At 50.0% G+C, this 16,854-nt stretch overlaps 1 protein-coding gene across 1 annotated transcript in view; it reads left to right on the top strand.

The window, feature by feature from the left end:
• The window catches only part of Zcchc24 (zinc finger CCHC-type containing 24), a 58,092-nt gene extending 42,379 nt beyond the window's left edge, over window positions 1-15,713 (top strand). Inside the window, exons 3-4 of the mRNA XM_008849844.3 lie at window positions 7,243-7,407; window positions 11,944-15,713. Coding sequence (XP_008848066.1) covers window positions 7,243-7,407; window positions 11,944-12,057 — 279 coding nt within the window. The 3' untranslated portion in view covers window positions 12,058-15,713. The remainder of the gene's footprint in view (window positions 1-7,242; window positions 7,408-11,943) is intronic.
• The last annotated feature ends 1,141 nt before the right edge of the window (window positions 15,714-16,854 follow it).

Genomic DNA, 16,854 nt, shown 5'->3' with positions numbered 1-16,854 from the left:
GGGGCAGGGCTGGAGTCTGCTATGGAATGTGCCCTGCTTCCAGTTTTTCATTGTCCTAAATATAATCCTAATAATGCTGTGATAGTACCCTTTTGGTTCATGTCTCTGGTGGTTTACTAGGAGAGTTTTAGAGTTTGAAGATTTATGGCCAAGATGCCTAGTAGAAATACAGTAGGAAAACACACCTGTAAGGCCCCTCCTCCCAGCAGTGTCTGACAGTGACCCATCTTCACACCTGCCTCAGTGGCCTTCACTAGCTCCCAGGGTCCAGAAGGCTCTAGAGTTCAAAGTGCCCCAGGTCACCAGGCCCAACTGCCTGATGGCCCGCCTGACCTTTGTCCACATGTCCCTTTGGCAAGCTTCTTGATAATAGTTTACCCAGGCTCTGCTTACATAGCCTCAGTGCTCACCAATTCCCAGCCAACCTTGAGAGATCTTGTGAATCAATGGGAAGTCAACACAGACTCATTCTAAAGAAGTATCCAAGGCTGGATGTGGTGGCACATGCCTTTAATCCCAGCTCTGGGGAGGCAGAGGCAGGTGACTCTCTGTGAAAGCGAGGCCAGCCTGGTCTACATAGTGAGTTCCAGGCCAGCTGGGGCTGCAGGGAGACCCTGTCTCAAAAAGACCAAAAAAAAAAGAAAGAAATATCCAGACAGCATAGGCCTCTTCCACAGGCTGCCCACCTGCCTCAGTGGGTGGCTTCTCCTCCACTCCCTCATTCCTCCTCTCCCCAATTGAGTGAGCCTCCATTTCCCAGGCTGCTTTCCTGCCCCCAGTATGGCCCCAATCAAAAGATCCGAAGACCCTTACTTCCCCCATCTCTGTCCCAGTCCTTGTGTGTCATGGAACAAGTCCCCTGGTTTCTCTGGTCGCTGGAGGACCTGCTGAGGACTGGCAGCCTGCCTGGATGAGCAGGGTGGTGGCCCCTACAGAGCTGTCTGTTTTATGAGAAGAGTCCAGGCCTTTTGGGGGGAGGAGGCAAGGGGAGGCCATCTGTCTAAACTGCCTTCTCTCTGGGCCCTGCTCTTACTGGTCACTATAAACAACGTTGAGACAGAGCCTTCCAGGAAACGGCTCCTTGCTGCTGCCCACCTGCTGGCCTGTCTCCCCTCAGGCTGCTTCCTACCTTTTGCCCTGCAGACCACCTCTGCCCCTGCAGGAGGGCCTAGAAGACCTGACCCAGAGCTGGGCTGGCCAGGAGGCCCAAGGAATTTTTCTCATGAAATTTCTGTTGGGGAGTGCAGGGTTCCCTGTAGAGCCTAGAACTGACTGGCCTTGTGTCACTGGGGAGTAGCAGGCAGGAAAGCCTGCTGAGCTTTGCCATTGGGCCCTCACATATGGGTGCTCTCAAGCATCCTGCCCCTCCCCAGGCCTCAGTTTCCCTAGCAATCCACAGACTTCTGTAGCAGGTGGAATAGAAGCAGCGGAAGCCGGCAGGCTGGGCAGCCTGAGCACAAAGCCCAACGTGGGCAGTGCCCCACAGATGCCTGGTCTCTTCCCTCCTTCCTTGTTTCTGCCAGTGTGTATCCAAGCTTCTGCAGCCTTCCTCTGTCTTTTTTGGGGTTCATTCATGAGAATATTCTTTCTTTTGCTTGCTATCCTTCCTATGTACACACCCAGAGATAGAGAACTCACTGGCTACCAGGCCTCTCTCTCATTTCTGGAATATTCTTCAGACTTTGTCTAGGGCTTAGCCTCTTCCTCTACCTCATCTGCAGCCCCTCAGCCCTTGATCTGCACTGGGAAGAAACCCACCAAGAACACCTATGGTCACTAGGCAAGCGAGTGCTGCTGTGTGCCCAGTACTGAGCTAAGGCACTGATGAGGGCATCAGGTCTGCGGGTCTGGCCCTTCGTCAGCATCTGGTGTCCAGATGAGGAAACAGGCAGAGAAATAAGTGATTGACTTGCCGAGCCCCCCCCCGCCCACCCCCTGTAGTAATAGGAAGAGCCAACTTGTAATGTGGGCATCTGGCCCTGGAGTCCAGGATCTGAGTTGTGGAATGGGGTATCAGGGGGCTACCAAAGTCTGACCTGCCAGTTGAAAGTGGCATGCTAGGACACCTGAGCCTGCAGGAGGCTGGGCACCCCACCTCTGGGTATCTAACAGACAGTTCTGAAAGGATCACATTCTTTTCTGGGCTGTGGCTCCACTCCCTGTTCATGTCTTCTCCATCTGTCTCTTTCTCCCTTTGGCTGTAATCTGCACCTCCATTATCTGTGTGGGTTTCCGTTACTCCCATTTCTGAATCATATACCCTGGGACCTGAATTTGTAGAATTCATCTCAAATCCTGACCAGGGCCGTACATTTTTCTCTGAATGTGCTGGGATGAATTGACCCTACCTTCTACCCTTTGCCCCAGCTGTGGGAGGTAGTTCCCAGGTCTTGTGGGGTCTCTGAGCAAGAGGTCTGCAGAACCAGATTCCAGGGCCAGCCTATGGGGACAGGCCCCAAATCCCTCCTTCAGTCAAGATCCTCAGAGCCGACTGTAGCAAGGCACCCACCTTGTGCTTCAGCCCCATTGTGTGTGTCTATGTGTGTGTATGCTTGTGCACAAAGATGTACGGATGCATGCCTCTGTGTGCATGTGCATGTGGAGGTCAAAGGACCACCTCAGGTGTCATCCACCTTTTGTTTGAGATAAGGTCTTTTGTTGGCCCAGAACTTCACTAAATTAACTGGCCAGTGAGCTTCCAGGGCTCTGCCTCTCTCTACCTCCCATCTCATCATCGTTGAGATTACAACCTGTGCCACCATACCGGGCTTCCTATGTGGACTCTGGGGGGCCAAACTCAGTTCTACATGCTTTCATAGCAAGCATTTTACCAACTGAGCCATCGCCCCAGCCTCCTCATCCCCCTCACCTTTTGGCGGGGGGCAGGGGGAGTAATGAGACAGAGTCTCCCTGTGGTCCCAGTTGGCCTGGAACTCATAGGTAGACCAGCTGGCCTTGATCTTAGAGGTCCTCCTGCCTCTGCCTGGGATTAAAAGTGTGTGCCACCATGCCCAGCTCCTTGGCTCCTTTTAACAAGCTAGGCAGACACCTCTGGAAACAGAGGGAGGAAGGAGTATGCATGTGGTACCCCATTTCAGGATGACAGAAACGGGGAGACTGTAGACTCAGGCTGCTCAGAGCCAGGGTGCTCTGGCAGTGGAGAAATTGGTCCCAGAGGAACTCAGAATACCCACTAACTGAAAGCCTGAAGCACCCAAGTACCTCAGAGGCACAGACACACCTCTTGTTCAGTGTGACCAGAGCCTAATCCTGATTGTACAGGGCATGTCCCTCACAATGCAGCCTTCTCTCAGGCCTTCCTGGAGCTCAGATTGCACCTGCTCCTAGAGCATTCAGCAAGTCCAGTGAGGGTCCCAGAGACATTGGGGACTCTATGTTACACTCACTTTCCAAATTTAGATTTGCATGCTAAGTTCATCTCTCCCTTTTCAGTATTTTGCCTGGATTTTCTAGTTGGCCATCACCAAATGAAAGGCTTCTGGACAAAAAACATAATTAACAGAAAAATTATTATCTTACATGCACTACCCTCTGGCTTAGTACATAGTAATAGTGGGGCCAATAATCCTCCTTTACCTTCTGTGTGCCAGGTGCTATTCTCAGGGTCTACCTGTATCATCTCATTTAATGTGCAGAATGCTCTTGTTTATTTATTTTATGTGTATGAGTGGTTTGCCTGCATGTATGTAACACATGAGTGCAATGCCCATGGAGGCCAGAAGAGGGTGTTAGAGCCCATGGAACTGGAGTTACAGCTGGTTGTTAGCCCTCATGTTGGTGCTAAGAACCAAACCCACATCTTCTGCAAGAGCAGAAGCCATCTGCTGAGCCATCTCCAGTCCCAGAATACTCTTTTAAAGTTATTTTGTTTGTTTATTTGTATGTGTGCATATGTGCATGCATGTAATGGCACATGTGTGGGAGTCATAGGACAACTTGTGGGAGTCGGTTCCCTCCTTCCACTATCTGGGTCCTAGGAACGGGACTCAGGTCATCAGGCTTGGCAGCAATTACCTTTACCTACAGAGCCATCTCGCTGGCCCAGAACACTCTCAGCTGGAACTATTTCCTTTATCTTTGTGAATCAGCTTACAGAAGGTCAGAACTAGGATTCAGATCAAAGTGTACTCCTGCCCTCTATGCCCTGTTTCCTAAGTGAGAAGTCACTCAGGGAAGTTACCATGGCCATGCTTATAACCCATGCTTTCTGAATTTGGTGGGGGATAAAGTGGTAAAGTGCTTGTCACACAAATATGAGGAGCTGATTCAGTCCCCAGCACTCACATAAAAAGCTGGATGTGATGGCACACACCTGTAATTCCAGCCCTGGGGAGATGGACACAGGAGGATCCCTGGAGCTTGCAGGCCAGTCACCCGAGCCAAACTGGTCAGCTCCAGGTTCAGTGAGAGACCCTGTCTTAAGGTGACTGACTGGACATGGTGGGGCATGCCTTTAATTCCAGCACTGAGAAGCAGAAGCAGGCAGATTTCTGTAAGATTGAGGCCAGCCTGGTCTACATAGTGGGTTTCAGGCCAACTGCATCTACAGGCTCAAAAAGAGTAAATAAATAAATAAATAAATAAATAAATAAATAAATAAATATCCAGTGGTTAAGAGCACTGGCTTCTCTTGCAGAGGACCTGGGTTTGGTTCCCCGTATCCATTACCTATGTGGCAGCTCACAGCCGTCTGTAACTCTAGTTCCGGGGATCTGATGCCCTCTTCTGACTTCAGAGGGCATTGCACAACAAGGGTGCACTTATATATAAAACTAGCATGAATCTCTCTTAAAATTTTTTTATTTTATGTGTGTGAGTGTTTTGCCTGCATGTATGTAAGCACACCATGTGCCTGAAGTATTCACAGAGGTCAGAAGAGAGCATCAGATTCTGTGGATCTGGAGTTACAGATGGTTGTTAGCTGCCATGTGGTTGTTGGAACTCAACGTGGGTCCTCAGCAAGAGCAGTAAGCTCTCTTGACTGCTGAGCTATCTCTCCAGCCCCATGAAGGTCTTTCTTCAGTTTCCCAATAGAAGATTTGTTCTGACCATAGACTTGTAGCAACCTCCACGTACAGTTTTTTCTTTTCTTATGAAGTTGGCAGTTTTCACCTTTTCAGGTAATGGAGGCACTTTACAATTTCTCTTTGACATACCTGAGCTGTCTGCATCCCTACTCCTGAGCTCCAGGGGTGTTACTATGTAAAATGAGGATCATTTGAACACAAGTACTGTAGATAGTGCAGTCCACCTGGTAACTGCTGACCACTGGCTATCTAATGGGTGGGTAGCATTTACAGAATGGCTACACTGGACAATCAGATAGTTATGTCCCAGGCACCATGTTCATCTTGTACCTTAGGACTGTGCAAAGTTTTAAACTTACAAATTGTTTATTTCTGGGACTAGAGAGATGGCTCAGTGGTCAAGAGCACCAGCTGCTTTTACAGAGGACTCCAATATCTACATGGTGGCTAATGACTGTAACTCTAGTTCCAGGGGATCCGATGCCCTTTCTGAGGTGCATAACACAGGTGCACTTAACATACATGCAGGCAATGCGCTCATATACATAAAATAAAAATAATAAATAAAATATTTTAAAAACAAATCATTTATTTCTGAAACTACACTGAATACTTTCAGATCAGTCAAGTACAGATAACTAAAACTGAAGAAAATAAATGCATGGAAAGTAAAACTGCAATAGGAGAATCCTGCAGTTAAAACTCTGTCCACAGGCTGGAGAGATGGCTCAGCAGTTAAGAACACTGGTTGTTCTTGCAGAAGACCCAGGTTCGGATCCCAGCACCCACATGGCAGCTAACAACTGTCTGTAACTCCAGTCCCAGGGGATCCAACAGCCTCTTCTGACCTCCGCAGGCATTGCACGACATGGGTGCACTTACCTACACGCAGGCAATACACATAAAATTAAAACAAACAAACAAACAAACAAAACCTGTCCACAAGAATTCTAAGTTGGTGAATGTACAGGCATTGCACGACATGGGTGCACTTACCTACACGCAGGCAATACACACACATAAAATTAAAACAAACAAACAAAACCTGTCCACAAGAATTCTAAGTTGGTGAATGGGTAGTACTGTGGGGGTAGAGGCAGTGACCATTGGTATTATTATTAAAAATAGTGCACATACCCCAATGTCCTGGAAGTTTCACTTTTAGGAGTTTACCCTACAAATACATTCACACATGTGTAAGATGACACATGTACTAAACTCTCGAGGTAGCGCACATAGCTTATGTGGGTTCTGCGACCATGCAACAGTTAAGCAGGATACAGTAACTATTGTTTCTGACACAGGGAAACACCAAGATAGATTATTAAGGGTTGGAGATGTAGCTCAGTTTGTAGAGTGCTTGTCTAGCATACACAAAGCCCAGGATTCCATCTCTAGCACCTCATAAAGCAGGTGTGGTGACATATGTCTATAATCCCAGCACAGGGAGGAGGTGGAAGTGGAGGCAGGAGATCAGAAATTCAAGGTCATCTTCAGCTACATAGTGACTTCGAGCCTGCCTACGCTGCAAGAGACCCTATCTCAAAAAAAAAAAAAAGGTTGATGAGGCAGATGTGTGATCTGTTTCCATCTGGTGAGGGACAGGAGGCCTGGACATATGGATATACTAAACATGTTTGTCAATATGGAGCTGGCTTTGGAGTGGTGCCAAACACATAGAGATGTCTCCAGGGCTGGAAAAGAGGGTGCATTTCTGTTGTCCCAGCACCCCAGAAGCTGAGACAGGCAGATTGAGTTCAAAACCAGCCTTGAAAATGATTGCCTATAGGTTGGAGAGCCCATGGAAGGAACAAGCTGGGGTGACCATTTTCACCATCCCCTAGTTTCTGTTCCTGTATTGCTGAACCCCAGTGGGACAAAGGGTGCCTGTGTCCATCCAGCTGCCCCTATGACATCTGAATCAAAGAAGTAACTGAGGGCCATCAAGTGCTTCACAAATCTTAACTTTAAGGAGCCCGATGTCCTGCTTCCTGTCTCCTGAGGGAATTGGGGAACTTCCAGCCTTGGGATTCCCATGTGTGTTCTAAGAGGTGACCTTGGTACTTTCTCAGTTGATGACAGGAAGTGCTTGCACATCAGGACACAGGCTATACACACTGAAGGCAGAGGTCCTGGGGACATCATCTTGGCTTCCTGGTCCCCAATTCCCTGTGTTTGTTTTCTGTCCCTTCAGGCCCGTCCCAAAGGCGAAGGTCTGACACCTTACCAGGGCAAGAAGCGCTGCTTTGGTGAATATAAGTGTCCCAAATGCAAGAGAAAATGGATGAGTGGGAACTCCTGGGCCAACATGGGGCAGGAGTGCATCAAGTGCCACATCAATGTGTACCCACACAAGCAGGTGAGTGGGCAGTGACTGGGGGGCGGGGCTAGCCATGGGCCAGTGTGGGACTGGACCAGTGGAGCACTGGGACCAGCTGGAGGGAAGGGAGGAGGGAAGGCGGGGCATTCTCTGCAGGCCCCCTGGAGGGTGGCATTCTCCCCTTATTGGGCCTTGTCTTATCCTTCAAAGTATAGAACCTGAAGCTGGGTGGCCTAGGGAGGTGGGGGGCAGAGAGGGTAGGCTATGGTGACTGACTGCAACAGGGTGCTGGGACAGCACAATTTCTAGAAAGCTCCCAGTGTCAGAGGGTTACTGGGGTCTGAGCTGGGGATCTGGGGGACTCAGATTGTCTTGTGACCTGGGCGGAGAGGCAGGGGCAGCTCACATACTCAAAGCCAGTGGGACTGGACACCCCTCAGTGTTCTGGTGTGTTCGGTGCCTGTCCCAAAGTGTCTGTCAGGACAGGCTCTTCTCTGGGTCCCTTCTACCATGCCAGGCTGTCCCTGGGCTACTTGACTTGATGGCTTCCCCTGCCTCACTCCTAGGCTGCAGCACAGCGGAAGCTCAGCTTTGGACTCTATGGGGGAGGGCCCAAGCCTCTAGGAGCCTAATCTAGAAGGATCTTTCAAGAGCTTGAGGCTCCACTCTTCCCTCTCCCAACTGTTCAGCCAATGTTTGTCGGACACTTTCTGTGTACAGCAGGGAGACTGAGGCACACAGGGGGGTCAGGACTTAGAGGCCCCCAGCAAGTCAAGTTCTGGGGTCCTGGGTTCAGCTGTCATTACAGCCCTCCATCTCCCTTGTTAGAGAAACCCTTGTGTTTCTCTTAGGGAAGAGTTTGGGGAGCAGTGTCCCCTCACTCTCCCAGCAGCCTGGAGCCTTTTAAGAGCTGAAGTGGAGCCTGTCCCATGTAGAAGGGCTCTTGTCCCTCCCCCAGCTCTGACCTGGACCACCTCACACCCCCCCCCCCCAAGCCTGTTCTTCCCCAGCTCCACCCCTGCCACATCTGTTTCCTGTCAGGCTCCAGCTGTGTCTCCCCCTGCTGACCCTGCCCCCCACAGAAGAGAAGGAAACACTAATGGGCTTCTCATCCCTGCGGGAGGTGGGGCCTTGCAGATCAGTTCCAGCTGCTGAGTGTTCCCCTCCACAGAGGAGAGTCATCGTCACAGCTCCTCCAAGCTCCCCACTGGCAGCCTGAAGTAGCCCGCCAGGGTCCACGCTGGCCAAGGCCAAAGGGCAATCAGAGGATCCCAGGGCTGGGGCTGGCTAGGATGGAGCGTTTCCCTAGGACTCAGCTGGTGCCCTACCCCTTCGGAATACTACTGATAATATGAAGCGTTAATACTGGCCAACACATGGAGGATTCTAACCACTCTGTTCACAGCAGCCCTGTCTCATTAACTGCATTATATGGAGGAGAAAGTTGACACAAAGAGAGGTTAAATGGTTCGCTGGAGGTCAACACAGCAATTACAAAGACTTTAACAGAGTGTTTTGTGGTTAAAGAGTCCTTAGTCATCCTATTTACTCTCTAACAGAGAGAGACAGAGAGAGAGAGAGAGAGAGAGAGAGAGAGAGAGACTACACACACACACAACTGAGGAAAGACAGCCACTGTCACTAATCTCTAACCCAGGCTACCAAAAGGCAAGCCGAGGTCCCCGCCTCCAGCCAATGGGTAGCAGAGGTGGTATGCAAAGCTGTCTGCCAGACTCAATACCATGTCCTATGGAGACACTACAGAGACACAAGCAGAGTAGTTTTCCAAAATGCTCTTGATACAAGCCAGGGCTGGCCTCTGAGTTCTCTTCATTGGCTGTGCCCTCCTCCCTGGGCCTACTGGACCTCTGTAAGCCCCTTCAATGAAGCCCGGGAAGGTAGCACCCCACCAGGGTGGGTATGGCAGAGCAGGTGCTAGTGAGTTTCCAGGAGCCAGTGTCATACTTGTAAAGGGATGGGAGTGCCCTAAGCTCTGAGGGGCCAGTGCCGTGCCTTCCCACACAGAGGTGAGAGCGCATCAGAGGAAGGTGCTGCCCCAGGGATGGAAATCCAGGGACCTAGGACAGGCCAGGGGAATGCATAAGATCTGGAACGGGCCCTGAGCCCGAGGATAGGGCAGGCAGCTCCCCACAACCTGGTTCCCCACGGCATGGGGCTACAGACTCACCACTCCCTTTCTGAAGGCTGCTGCCTACGCAAGACTTTTAAATGACTTACAGCCTCAGTTTCTTCATCTCTGATAACACATCACTCTCATGGAAGCTCTGACCTGAGGGCAGCCTGAATTACATGGCAGTGCCTGGCCACACAAAGCCTAAGCCAGGAGGAACCAGGGCAGTGTGGGCTGACTCACTCCTGCCCCTCTAGTTTTACCAGAAGACTAATTCATGAAAGCATTGGCTAGCAGGCGGTGGAAGGTGGTTAGATGCCAGCTTGGGTTTAGTCTGGGGGAGGGACATGATAGGGCTCCATTTATCCTTTTGGAGCCGAGGCCCTGAGTGGCTGGGACCTCCAAGATGAGAGCACAGGGACCTAGACTCCAGTTCAAGGTCAAGTTCTTCATACAGTACCTACAATGGCCTGAGCCTGTGCTCAGCCAGCAGAAAGTGAGCTTCCGCCCCTCCCCTGGGTATGCTAGCACAGAAGGAGGGGGTGCTGCTCTCAGTCTCTGGGCTATCTGGAACAACAGGGGATCACCTGTTTTCCACTACAGCCCTATGCCAGCCTGTGTCCTTCTCCCATTAATACTAAGAATAAACAACACCAGTACCTTCAAGCTTCCCGCTCTCTAGTTACTGTCTCTATTAATGGGTTACTGAGAACTCCCTGAAAACATGCCACCCAGATTTCCCTTTCCAGAAGGGAATGAGATGGTGTCTCCGAGGGTCAGGTGGCCAGCCCAAGGTCACACAGCACATGGGAACAGAGCAGCCATTTGGGACCTGAACTGACAGGAAGTTAAGGTCTTTCTCCTTTCTCTGGCAGGATAGAATAGGAGCAGAGAAGCCAGCTCTCTGGAATCCCCTTGGGTCCAGACTCAGGCACTTCTTCCAGGCCTTTCCTTCATAGCTAAAGCTTAGAAACACAGGGATGAGTTTTATGAGACCCACTTCCAGGGTAGCTAAAGGCAGGACCCTGGATCTGAATCCTGCCTACCAGCAGCCCACATCTTCACCTTCTGAAACCCTCCACTCAACCATTTGCCCAACTGTTCTGAATGGGGCCAGGCCTGGACCAGGCAGAAAAGCCAATGCACTGCTTTTGAGCAATTAACAGTCTGACCATAGAGCAGTGCGCACCCCAGCTGTCCTCCCCTGACTCCTGAGTATGTCTCTAGTATGCAAGAGACTCTGTCCCACGCTTCACACCAGCCTTCCCTTCTTAGCAAGAGGCTCCCAGCTGGCCCTGACCAGCTTCCTCTGAGCCCCTCAAGTCCCCATATGGGACCTTTCTACAGACACAGGGTCCTTCTGGGGCTGGAGGGAGACCAGAGTCTCTGTGACCAGCTAAAATACTGCCCCCTTAGGAACTGCCCCTCAAGATCTCAAACATTTATGGTCTTCACTGGCTGTTGAGAGGAGGGTAAGGAAGGAGAGAAAGCAGGGAAGCCCAAGCCATCCAAAGTGTGCTTGAGGGCTGCTGAGATGGCTGCTACCAAGCCTGATGACTCAAGTTCTCTCCAGACGCCCCACATGGCGAAAGGAGAAAATCAACTTCTGAAAGTTGCCCTCTGACCTCCATGTGTGTTGTGGCACACCTGTACATACTTGCACATATAACATAGTGACCTATACACAAAATAAATGTAATTTTTTAAAAGGGTGCTTGTATGTGCCTGACATGGCCCAGCTTACCAACAGCTGGCATCCCTCAGGATCTTCATAAACTTTGCAGTCAATACTGTGACAGCATGCTTTTACTGAGGGGTGACACAGTTGTATGAGTAGCCCTACAGAACTAGTAAGTCACCTCCCTTCTCTAGCCTCAGTTTCCCTGTTAGAAAACAATAAGGTTCCATTCATGTAGTCAGTCAAAAAATGGGTAGGCATTAGACCAGGAGCTAGGCTAGGCTGAACCCAGAACCCAGACTGGCTTTATAGAACTAAGGGCCCTCCCCCCGGCAAGGCTAAAGTGCTGTAGCTATGTCCTGGCTAATCTTGTTTTGAATCATGAGACCACTGGAGCAGATACAGGAGTGACAGGGGAGACAGATGTGGGCTGGGGGGTCTTCTTTATCCTGGGACTCAGTTTCCTCATCTGGGGCATGTCTTTGTGTCCTGTCCTACCTTACTTCTGTGCTAGATTTGGGAACACTCTGAGCTTTGTTCAGGGGGTAGCTTCTCAGAGAGGATAGGACCAAGCAGTGTGTCTGCCCAGGGTTCTGAGTCTAAAACACCTGCCTTGGCTCTAGCCAGCCCAGGGCCTTAGCATGTGCCTTCGTTTCTAAGCAGGTGAGAGGTGGGGTGCCCAGGCATTGGCCCAGGTGCCTTTATGACTGCAGGTTCTCTCCCCAACCCTCTCTCCTCCTTGGTTTGTTCCCCTTCTTCACTGCAGAGACCCCTGGAGAAGCCGGATGGCCTGGATGTGTCTGACCAGAGCAAGGAGCACCCACAACACCTCTGCGAGAAGTGCAAGGTCCTAGGGTACTACTGCCGTCGTGTGCAGTGACCTCCATGCCACTGCAGCACCCCCCAGCTGCCACCTCCCCCTGTGCGTGTCCCCTTGCTTGAGGCAACTCACAAGTCTGCAGGCCTAGGTGGCGGATTCTCACGTCCTTGTCTTGTGTGCTGACAAACAGTGTGGCTGACACACTCCGACAGAGACAGGGAGCTCAGAGCTCTGTACCATGGGCCTGGGTTCTGTGGAGGTGCAAAGGCCAGCAAAGGTCTTGGTGTTCCTGGAGGCTCTCTTTCCCAGAGTCTCTTTGGGGGTGAGTGGCCTTGCATTGGCCACAAGTACACTAAATGAACTGTGAATCCAGAGGCCTGGGGTGGGGGTGGGGGGCATCCCTCCAAGACCAACCAGGCCCTCTCCCACCCAGAAACTTCCAACTTGCCTCTTCTGAAAAGCCCCTTTAGGGAAGTCCTGTTTCAGTACTAATCAGCAGCTACAAGGGACAGACACCTGTTCTAGTAGCTGCTGGGGTATGGGCCTCTGTTCCCACCCACATTGAGCCCCAAATCTGACCCCCCCCAGATATCACTGCTTTGCACCTGGGAGCTGTACACAGCTCCCCCTCCCCCACAAATGAGACTGGTGGGCAGAGGGCAAGGTGGGGAGGTATTGAACAGTAGACAGTGCTCCAAAACATCCTAGGGACATCGGGCTGCAACTCCCATGACCCCTACCAGACACTGTCCCTGCAGGCTTAGTTAGAGTCTATCAACTCTAGTTCTCCCTCTTCCCCTTGGCTTCCCATCCATGCCAAGGTGCCACCCAACAAGGCTGCAAGCTTGCTCTGGCAAGAAGGACCCAGATCTGGCATTCTGGAGCTGCCTCGGTTTCCCTATTAAGTGAGAAAGTGGCACCAGAGAGCCAAGAGGCCTGTGAGTTCTGGTGTTTTAGAAGAAGGCTGGCTGGGTCCAGAACATAGAGCTTCACTGAGAGAGATGTCCCTAAACTGCCAGGTGCACTGCCCTCCATACCACTGTCCCTGACTGACCACTTAGGAAGTCAGGCTGAGCAATGCCAAATCCTCCTCTACAGCCCCCCTTGCCTGATGTCCCCATCCTCTGTGAAGACAGAAGAGGACCTCCTCCTCTCCCAGGTCTCCCAAGTTCCCTCACACTCAGCAAGTCTAAGATGAGCCACAGAACCTCTCCTTTGGAAAATGGAGACTATGACTTCCTACTTCCTGTTGGGGCAGAGAGGTCTCTTGGCATGTCACATGGCCCAGGGGGATTACTGTCCTGGCTAGCCTCAACAGTACACCCCCAACCCTGTGACAAGCCACACTTAACCCTCCTCTTCTGGGAGGAGAGAACTGGCTGCAAGGACTGAGTCCCTTGACTTTGCCCCAACACTATGCCTCTATGAAAAAAAAAAATCAGACCATAAAACAGGCCTGAAATTCAATGTTTACCACGGCTCAAGGGCACCCATTGTGGTATCCAATTGCCCTTTGTTTTCAAATGAAAATGCTTTGTACAACTGAGGAGTTACAGTGAAGTGTTAACCTAGGGTCCAGAGAGTGAGTGAAGGAGATGGAGCATGTCAGCAGTCATCAGGCTGCAGGGTAGATTTCCAGAGGCTATCCTCTGAGCACTTAACAAAAGAGTATTTTTGGCAGTTCATACTTCTAACTGACACCCATGAAAAATGGCATGCTGGGCTGTAGACTGTGAGTACCTAGCCACCTCTGGGAACTATCACCAAGGACTGCCAAGCCCAACTGCTGTGCTGAGGTGAGCTGGGTGACCTCAGATCAAGCCTTCTGTCCCCAGGAAGTTGTTTCTGTCAGTCATCCCACTGGGCCTCTTAAGAGAATGTTTACAGCGGTGGGCAGTGTGCTTGTCTCCTTTATGAGGACAAGCTGGGCATGGGCACCCTGGGTCAAAGACTCAAAGAGTCAGGTTCCAGACTGCCGGAGGCCAGAGCCTGCAGGAGGTAGGACATCACCTTTATGGTCACTGCCCTGACATCAGTACATGGCCAGCCCCTCTTGCCTGGGGAAGTTCCTCTGTGGTCCTGCCTTGTAATCCTCTGACTGGAGCTTCCTGAGACCAGAAAAAAAAATACCACTACTTAGGCTGGGTAATGTGAGAATTAAGTGCTCAGAGGGCCTGGGGGTAAGAAAGTTGTGTGGTTTTAGTATGTTCAAAAGGGACAATCGCTTGCAGTCGGTAGATCTAGCGATCTAGCTAAGAGAGAATGGGGTTTACCCCTTATGAAGTATTCAATAGCTCTACTTGTGAATTTGTATTTATTTTGAGTTATACTTGACACAGAATTCCTCTTATAAAAAAAAAAACAAAAATGCTATGTATGTATTTTGGAAAAAAATTCATAGATGTTAAATTTTCTGCATGGTTACCAGTTTTTCGTACAACACTGAATTTGGGAGCTTCTCCAAAAAAATGTCTTCATAGTAATTTTTTTTGTCTGTATATATTTGAGGGTCTTTTTTAAAAAAAAAGAAAAAGAAAAAAGAAAAATAGGATTGCTTGATACTTTTGAAATTTAAAACAACAACAAAAGAGGCATTTTTAAAACGTCAGCGCATTTAGAAAGGCAATCCAATATCAGAGATTTCTGGAAGTGTTTTGCAAGTCTTCTGGGTTGAGCTGTGAGAAAATATTTATGGTGAGAACTGCTCTCTTTTTTCCTGTTAGTTTTTTTTTTTTTTTCCTCTATGCTTTGGTCTGTAAAAAGTATGCAACTGAACTACAGTAAAAAGGAAATATTGTCTACATAGAATTATTATATGAAGTTGGTACATAATTCTAATCAGGAAAAAAAACCTTTGTAATCCTTTAAGCTATGTTGTTTTTCTATATTGTTTTCCTTGGATGAAAATATCAGTATTAAGTAGCCAGCCTATTATTCCAGTGTTTAGACTTCTTAAGATGCTCTTGTCTTGTATTTATACATTTGTGTATTTTGGAAAGTATTACTTTTTCTAGGGGAGCTATTCGTAGATACATAGCAAAAAAGGGAATGGTGATTCTTTGTGCCTCCTCCTCAGAGGTTGATACCCAGCATTGTAGTCCATTTTCCTGCACCTTCTTATCTTGTTATTACGGTTTTATTAATTTTGTAGGGGAGGGGCAGGGAATGGGCAAAAGAAGAGGAAGCATTGGATGAATCGGTCCTCGGTGGTCTGCCATCCCATGGGCCTTGTCAGCGGGACCCAAGGAGGTGCAAGGAAGCAGGAAGCAGGTTTCCTTCCTTCTTCACCAAGCCATGCCTCCCAGCACCATGCTGTTTGAACTTGGATCTGTCCAGCAGAGCCCTTACACCTGTCCTCTAGCATCTAATGAACTTGAGTCTACTTTAAACAAACATCTAATCCAACCTCATTACATCGTAGCCAGAGCAGCAACTAATGCTGAAGTAAGGGGTAATGCAGCCTTCTGGCCAACTTCCCTATCCCACCCATGTGGTGACTGTGTCCTGTATCTGTTCATGTGTGTTCGTCCAGCTAGGAAGACAAACAGAACCCGTGGGCCCCGCCTGGAAGGTGTGTGGAGAAGGCTCCAACTTCCCCGAAGGGCCGGCCTCAGGGTGGCATTCCGTTGTGTGCCTTATTCCTGGAGACTCTGTATACGGCTTGCCTATAAAAATATAGCCTTTCCAAGCTGTATTAAAAGGACTTTGGAAAGCAGGAGGCTACTGGTTTTGTTTACAAGGAGCATGGGGGAAACTGGACATTTCACAGACATGTTGACAAATCAGGGGTGGCAGGGACTTGGGAAGTATTCACTTCCCTCCAAGTCTGGTCATCTTGTCCTTGTCCTGCCTCCGTGCTATTGACCTGCCTCCTTGCAGTCTGCCCCTAAGTGGATACTCCCTCCAGGGTGAGGGCTGTCCCCAAGTGGGGCCCCAAATTGTGAGACTGTCAGCAGATTAAGTCACACGTTAGCTCGGGAATGGGACTCCCACTCTGGGTAACCATATATGGGAGTAAATCACCCTCCAAGACTGACTTCTCGTGCTTGGCCCTCTTGGCTGAAACCAGGACTGGGGCCTCAGACACTGGGCATCACATGGTGAACAAATTAAAGTGTCCAGAGGAGATGGAACAGGGAGCTCCTCTTCTGAGCAAATCCAGGACTGGGTAAGGCTGTCACAGGTGGGCATCTGCAGAGGGTGACAATACTATGAGAAGACACCTGTCCCATGAAACTCCTTGGCTGAGGGCCAGTGCTGCCCCCTTAACCTTGCTGCTCACCAGTTCCTCCAGGGGCTCTAACAAAGCACAGAGATGCTGAGAAATGGGTCTGAGTATGTCCTTGGCTTCTTAAAGCCCCCATGAGTGCACTGTGCATCCAAGGTTGAGCAGCACCAAGTTTGAGGAGCCCCTCATGGCTCTGTGGGGTCAATGGTGCTGCCAGTGAGGGGCTGGTGGACAAAGAAGCTCCAGTCCCAACACAGAGGCATCAAGTCCCTGGCTGGAACCAACTGTCACCATCTAAGACTATGTGTTTTTGGTGGGCAGGAAAACTGGAAATCCCAGGTCAGGGTTTTAACTTTTCAGGTTACTAAACTTAAACCATGCATAGGATACATGGGTCACAGTGCGGGTGTGTGGACAAGCTTGTGCCTCCAGCTATGGTCTGAAGATGGAGCTGAGAAAACAAGGGAACAGGGGTAAGGAGGGGAGGGGATTGGCAAGAACAGACCCCTGACTCCAGAAGCAGGACCCCGGTCTGAACTGGGTGCAGAGTGAACCCCGGGAACCACCTAGCCTTTTCCTTCAAGAGAATTTCCTAAAGAGAATTCCCACCAGGGTACTTGTACTTAGGT

Source organism: Nannospalax galili, unplaced genomic scaffold, assembly GCF_000622305.1.
Source record: "Nannospalax galili isolate Female #2095 unplaced genomic scaffold, S.galili_v1.0 scaffold83, whole genome shotgun sequence".
NCBI classification, from domain to species: domain Eukaryota; kingdom Metazoa; phylum Chordata; class Mammalia; order Rodentia; family Spalacidae; genus Nannospalax; species Nannospalax galili.
Note: the sequence above shows the minus strand (reverse complement) of the source record. Positions and strands in the feature narration are given on the sequence as shown.